Genomic DNA, 6494 nt, shown 5'->3' with positions numbered 1-6494 from the left:
TTGACCTTTACCTCCCTTGCTAGGTCCCAAGCAGTTCTCATATTACGAAAGAACCAGTAGGCGTTGAATCCTTTATCCATATGCACCTGAACCAATATCATCCATCGAAGGTCCTCCTCCGCCGGGGCATCAGATTCCTCAAAAACAACATCATCAAGATCATCCTCCTGCAAGGCCAGTTCCTTCATCAGATCCTCGATCTTCCCCTTCTTCTTGCCTCCCATCGCAGATGATTCTCCAACTCGAGCCATGACCGGGTTACCCCCAAATCAGATCGATCTCTCCGCCTGGAAGCGGGAGATAGATATTTTACCCTTCCTCCCACCCTACCTGCGAAACCCTAGCAAGGTCAGGGAGCAGTCGAAGACTACCCCGCCGGCCTAGTGTAGAGGACGGGAGTAGGGGGCGGTGGGCGATGAAGGTATCAACATCGCCACAGGCGACGAGAGGAAGAGAAACCCTACACGTGAGGGAAAGTTCCTACTTGTATGTCAGAGAGAGTTTTTTTTTCTTTGGGCTAGTGGTGCACTGGGAGGCAGGCCATGCAGCGGTGCTAGCCTGCTAGGGAGGCTCAATATAGTCTCGATGGCTTAGGCGGACGTGCGACGGACGAATTTTCAGGCCCAATATAGCCTCGATGGCTTAGGTGGACGTGCAACGGACGAAATTTAAAGTATGACGGCGGACGAAATTACGGTGTAAGAAGCAATAGCCCGTTTCTTATTTCATATAGGTATATAATATGAGTATAGATATATAGATATTTTCTGAAGTTAATGGCCATGACTGTACCACATCTCATTTACAAAATCATGAAACTTTACATGTCTCACACTCGAAAAAGTACAATGCTAGGGTCGATTCCCTCAGGAATCTGCTGCTCGTCACACGTCTCCGGCAGTGACAGCGCGATCTTGGTGGCAAACTCCAGGTAGCTCTCGAACTTGTTGCTGTCGCCAGCACTCTTGTTCCCCTTCATCTTCGTGTTAGAGCTACCATGACCATGCAGCAGCTCCTCCATCATGAGGTGGTGCTTGACTGCACGGCGCCGGAAGGTCCAGTTGCCGGTGGCCCAGTCGAAATTGTAGAGCGGCAGAAACCGGTGGCCGTGCGCCGCGACGAAGTCGATGGCGGCAAGGATGAACCGGAACTCCTCCGGTGGGAGGTAGTAGGCGAAGCTCACCCTCGTCCATCCCGGCTTCACACCGTGATAGCCCTAGAGGAAGAAACAAGTTCAGTCAAATTTGTTAACTAGTAGTAAAACGTGTACAAAGTTGTGTGTTTCGAATGATATAATGCTAATGCCAGTGATTCCAGAGATGTTTCTTGTACTTACCTTAAGAATGGCGGAGCGGATGCGAAGGGAGAGCTCCTCGCCGACGCCGAGGAGGGCGTGCCCGTACGGGCTCGCGCAGCCGCAGCCGCCCCTGGCCTGGATGCCGAACAGATCGTTCATGAGCTTGGCGACGAACCGCCCGTGGAGGGGCAGCCGCCGCCGCCTCCTCCCCAGCGCCGCGTCGCCGCCGGGGTAGACGAGGAACGAGAATATCGGCAGGCGACGCGCCTCGACGCTACCGAGCACCTCGACGGCGGGGTTGGACAGGAGCCACCGCATGGCGGCGTCGGCGTGGACGCGCTCGCGGAGCGCGATGGCGCCGAGCCCGACGTGCTCCTTGACCCAGAACGCGAGCGACGCGCGCACCTTCTGTGTGATGGGCGGCGTGCCGGCGTCCTCGCGCTCCTCCACGTCGTCGAGGTACACCGTGTCGTCCTCGCTGCGCCCGTTCACGTAGGCGACGGTGCCCCCGCCGCACGTGGTGGGCGGCAGCGAGGCGAGGCGGTAGAGGGAGCGGTTCATGAGCAGGAGGCCCGGCGTGCCGGGGCCGCCGGGGAACTTGTGAGGGCTGAGGAAGACGGCGTCGTAGCCGTCCATGTCGCCCGACCTCATGTCGATCTCCACGTAGGGCCCGCTGCACCGTACGCAATGTCAACGTCATGCACGCGCCGCACAGGAATGGGAATGTGTCACACCATTATTTCATGGAGACAGACACGCTACATGTACGTACGGCACGAAAATAATTCTCTTTACTCGTACTGCTGCTACTCGTGGTCGATGTATTAGGGCTCCTTTGATTCAAAGAAATTGCATAGGATTTTTGAAGGATTTGAACCCTTAGAAATTTTTTCTGTGATGCTCATTTGATTCATAGGATTGGCATCCTTAAAAAAATTTCCATAGGATTCATTTGTACTACATTTTGGAGAAAAAATTTCATCCACTCAAATCTCTTTGTAGAATTCCTTTATTTTTTCCGCGCTATCAAACATTCTTTCAAATCCTGTAAGATACTATGGGACATGCCATCCTATTTCTGTATTTTTCCTATTTCTTTACTTTGACAATCCTGTGAATCAAAGAGGCCCTTAGTTTTTCTTTTCGAAAGCGTGGTCGCTGTATTAATTGCTAACAGTAAGTTGATGAGTGCATGGGTGAAGGCAATCGAGCCGAGGGGCCGATCGTCCTTTTTGTCCGATAACAACAGGCAGAGAGCGCAAAACACATTCATTGTACCACCACGACGACCAGCGATATTTCTTGTCACACTAAAGGATGGCTGCCCGACCCGATCGGCCAGGTGCAGGAAGCAGCTGCACATTGGACGGCTTTCGCTCGTAGAAAACCGTGCAACAAAACTTTCATCTCGCACCATTCCTAAGTGATAATGTTGAATTCACAAAAAAAATGTGATAATATTGAGAAAGAGAGTCCCCATCAGACGGATGAGGAGTTTAATATGTGAGGGGACTTTTCGGTGATCTAGCTATAATGTTCTAAAATACTAAGCATGATGAACAAGATTTAAATGTTGATGAGTGCAATCAAGCCCCGACAACTTTACCACTGTCGGAGCTACGTCATAGGAAAATGGGCCACGTCTAGCCTAGCCTAGCACATAAGAAACATAGTATGGTATCGATAGTAAACTGAGCCCTGAGGGGAAAGTAGCCGGCCTTCCTTTGTACTAGCCTGCCCAACTTTGATTGTGTAGCTCCATCACTGAATTTCGCCACCCTATGAACAATTATTTCCGGTGGATCCAACCACATCGCCCTTCACTATCTAGGATTTGGAAGACGATGTCGGCGGCTATGGTGAAGGTTCACATTTGGACAAAAGCTTGACCCCTCGTGATGGCATGAAAGCAAAGATACATAATTAAGAGTTAGCAGAGGTTGGCAATCTTCTTTTTTGCCGGAGAACAGAAGTTGGCAATCGCCTCATGAAGGCTATGGTAGCAGCAAACCATCACATGTTGTTTTTCAAATGATAGATGATCACATCACCACCATGCTTTACAATGTTTCCTCATGCATTGATAATGTGTAACCTCATCTCTATTGTTATTCCAAGTGTCCGAGTGTTGGTTGACAAAGGGGCTCTGAATCCCCACTTGGTGTGTTGTTCATTTCCTAGGTCTGTTTGTCATGGTTGTAATTGGTCAAATGTTCAGGGGGTTTCATCTTCCTGCTTCTATCTTCTATCCCATCGATGTGAAGCTCGTGCCATGCTTCAAGCCGATGTGTGAGTGGTATAACCTCTATCTCATTATTGCAAGCGATTTGTGTGATCTGTTGTCTTTGGAACTAGCTTTGGGCTAGGTGTTATCGGAACAAGTTTTGGGTTAGGTAGTATTACCTTCATAACTACCTTCGAGCTAAGTTCTAACTTCGGAACTAGCTTCAAGCTTGTAGCCTTTGGGAGACCTAGATCTCAACTCCTTGGATCCGCAATACATACGGAAAACCAATGTGGCAATTCAGGCAACATCGAATGACAGGGGAAAAAGTGTGTCTCAACTCTCGACTGCTCAAAGCATTTTCTGGCATCACTCGCTTTCTAAACCAGTGTGTTTCCAAAACCACTACTGTTCATGCATACCCAACAACACTGAGGTTGACGAAATTCATGGAAAAAGATATCAAGACCTACATTACCAATTCAATATCAATTGATTCATCACGGAATATGTTTTGAAAGTATAATTATTTGATGTGGTAAATGTTCCTATTTTTTATAATCTTGGTCCAACATAAGTATATTTAGTCGTTGTAGTAACTGGTGTTACCTTTTCTACAATCTTTGGTCAAACTTAAGAAAAATTTGACTTGCGAAGAACTTAGAGAACCTATTTTCCGGGAATGAGCGAGCAGTAAATTTAATTCGGGGGTATCTATTTTGGACCAAATACACCCGGGCATGGCTCCTACAATATTGTAAAAGGTCCCAAAGTATGAAGCGGTGATAGCAAGTTTCATCACAACTTGAGATGCGCTACCGACTTTTCCAGGTCAATGCCCTTCGTTGTCTAGCCAGACTTGCTGTGATCAAGCACTAATAGAGAAACATTGAGCGAGGCATTAAGACAGACCACTTCCATGCTGAGAGGGACCGGCCGGAGAGGAGATCCGCAAGATCAACTAGGACAGGACTTGTATTTGCTACAGTATATAATGTGCGCGGTACGTTCTCAACTCTCAAGTCAATGTTCGCTTGTGCTCTACACTGTTCTGGCGTGCAATTGCTTGGCACCAGTAACCGCATCAGCCAAGTCAAAGTGGCGACCGATAACTCATCATCCAGCAGGGCTGCTATATTTAATTGGCGCAGCGCTGGCCGGCATGGCAGCAGCCAGCAGAGCAGGTGGAGTGTGGCAACGGACAAATTTCTCGTGCTTGCGGGTTGCGATGTCAAAGCGCGGTGGAAATCTGGTTGGTTTTCTGTTGGAATTAGTATTGCCGATCATATTTAATTAATCCACTGGTATGACTTCTGACCGGGAGAACACCGTGGGTTTACTGGACCGTCAAACGGGAGCACCGGGTGATAGATAGCAATGGCAGTACGTGTCCACGAAAACGGGAGAAATGCTAATATGAGCTCTGTTTTGTGTACTAATATCCATTTCTTTTTGCGAAAATATGTAATACGGAATATCGAAAATTCTGGTATCTATAGATGAAACTTGTTAGATGTGTATGTTGGGATTTCATTTTTGCAACTTATCTATCTAGTTTCTATAGATGAAACTTGTTAGATGTAATGGACGGCGGGTTGGGTCGAGCTTGATAACATGTAAGCATCATTTGCGAATATTCCAAACTCACAAACACTAGCCTAATGAACGTTATTACTGCAAAAAAGTAGATTGTTTCCAAATAAATGCCAATCAAAAACAACATGTTCGATCGATCATGGTGTTGGTGCACAATATAAGACTAAAACATTGGGATTGGCTACGTGGACGTACCTCGCGGCAAAGTCGAAGCAAGCGAAAGCCCCATGCTGGTGCAGGACGCGCGCGATCGCTCGGGTATCGGCGACGATGCCGGTGACGTTGCTGCACGCCGAGAATGACCCCAGCATGGGCCGCTTCGCGTACTCGGGGGAGCCCAGCGCGCGCCGGAGCGCGGCGAGGTCGACGAGCCCGTCGTCGCCGGCACCGACCTCCACGACGTCCGCCAGGCTCTGCCGCCACGACAGCAGGTTGGAGTGGTGCTCGTAGGGTCCCACGAAGACCACCCACCGCTCCTCCGCGCGCAGCTGCGCGAGCAGCCTCGCCCGCAGAAGCGGCCCCGCCGGCGCGGCCATCCCCATCGCCTCCTGCAGCCGCTTCACCGCCGCCGTGGCGCCGGACCCGCAGAAGATCAGCGCGTCGTCGGCACCGGCGCCCATGCACCGCTTGATGTAGCTCGCCGCCGTCCTCACCATCTTCATCGTCCTGCTCCCGACGTAGCTGTCCTCCGTGTGCGTGTTCCCTAAACATCACACGCACGTCGATCGTGTCAATCATTCCCGCACGTTCTCTTGCGTGCTAGATCCTCATGCAAAGTATTAGTGCTGATCGAGCTGACCGTAGAAGGGGAGGACTTGTGTGAGGATGTAGTCCTCGATGTAGCGGAGGCCGCGCCCGGAGGCGGTGTGGTCGGCGTAGACGAGGGCGCGGCGGCCGAACGGCGTGTCGAACTCTGCGTCGCGGCCGACCATCTGCGATCGCACCCACTCCACCTTCTCCTCCGCCTCGGCGCTCCGCTCCGACTTGGCGCGGAGCAGGCTCAGCAGGGTCTCCTTGTCGTTGCCGATCGTCGTGGCCTCGACGCGGTCGGCGCCGTCCGCCATGGCCGCCCGAAGGGACGGCATGCTAAACTAATTTGCTTGCTTGCACAATGCAAATGCTCTACAAAACGTCACCGGTCGGAGGCATGTATATAGTAGGAGTACTTGTGTATAAATTACAGGATATATTGTATTATTTTTTTCCTTTGTCTTGTGAGCTTATCTAACCTTTGCATGGGCATGAGCGCATGGCTCTCCGTGCAATTATGTAGCTTGCAGTCCTTTGCTACACGTACGTGTCCAAGTTTATGTTCACATGCAAATTTGAAACTAGTAGCTACATATGATCAACTAATTTATACCATTAAAAATCGAA

The 6494-nt window shown here is 50.2% G+C and overlaps 1 protein-coding gene across 1 annotated transcript; it reads right to left on the bottom strand.

Annotated features, from left to right (window-relative positions):
* Positions 1-706: 706 nt before the first annotated feature.
* Positions 707-6211, bottom strand: LOC119286347 (probable cysteine desulfurase). The gene is made up of 4 exons (XM_037565723.1): positions 5917-6211; positions 5313-5820; positions 1337-1970; positions 707-1216 (listed from the first exon to the last, which is right to left on the bottom strand). The coding sequence occupies exons 1-4, from the start codon at positions 6200-6202 to the stop codon at positions 830-832; spliced, it is 1815 nt and encodes a 604-aa protein (XP_037421620.1). The 5' UTR covers positions 6203-6211; the 3' UTR covers positions 707-829.
* Between the last annotated feature and the right edge of the window lie 283 nt (positions 6212-6494).

The sequence above is a fragment of the Triticum dicoccoides genome, chromosome 4A (assembly GCF_002162155.2).
Source record: "Triticum dicoccoides isolate Atlit2015 ecotype Zavitan chromosome 4A, WEW_v2.0, whole genome shotgun sequence".
NCBI classification, from domain to species: domain Eukaryota; kingdom Viridiplantae; phylum Streptophyta; class Magnoliopsida; order Poales; family Poaceae; genus Triticum; species Triticum dicoccoides.
Note: the sequence above shows the minus strand (reverse complement) of the source record. Positions and strands in the feature narration are given on the sequence as shown.

Coding starts and splice junctions, on each gene's coding strand:
- LOC119286347 (XM_037565723.1), bottom strand. CDS start 6,202: ATGCCGTCCCTTCGGGCGGCCATGGCGGACGGCGCCGACCGCGTCGAG. Junction 5,821..5,916: donor ACAAGTCCTCCCCTTCTACG/GTCAGCTCGATC, acceptor TGTGATGTTTAG/GGAACACGCACACGGAGGAC. Junction 1,217..1,336: donor TCCGCTCCGCCATTCTTAAG/GTAAGTACAAGA, acceptor TTCTTCCTCTAG/GGCTATCACGGTGTGAAGCC.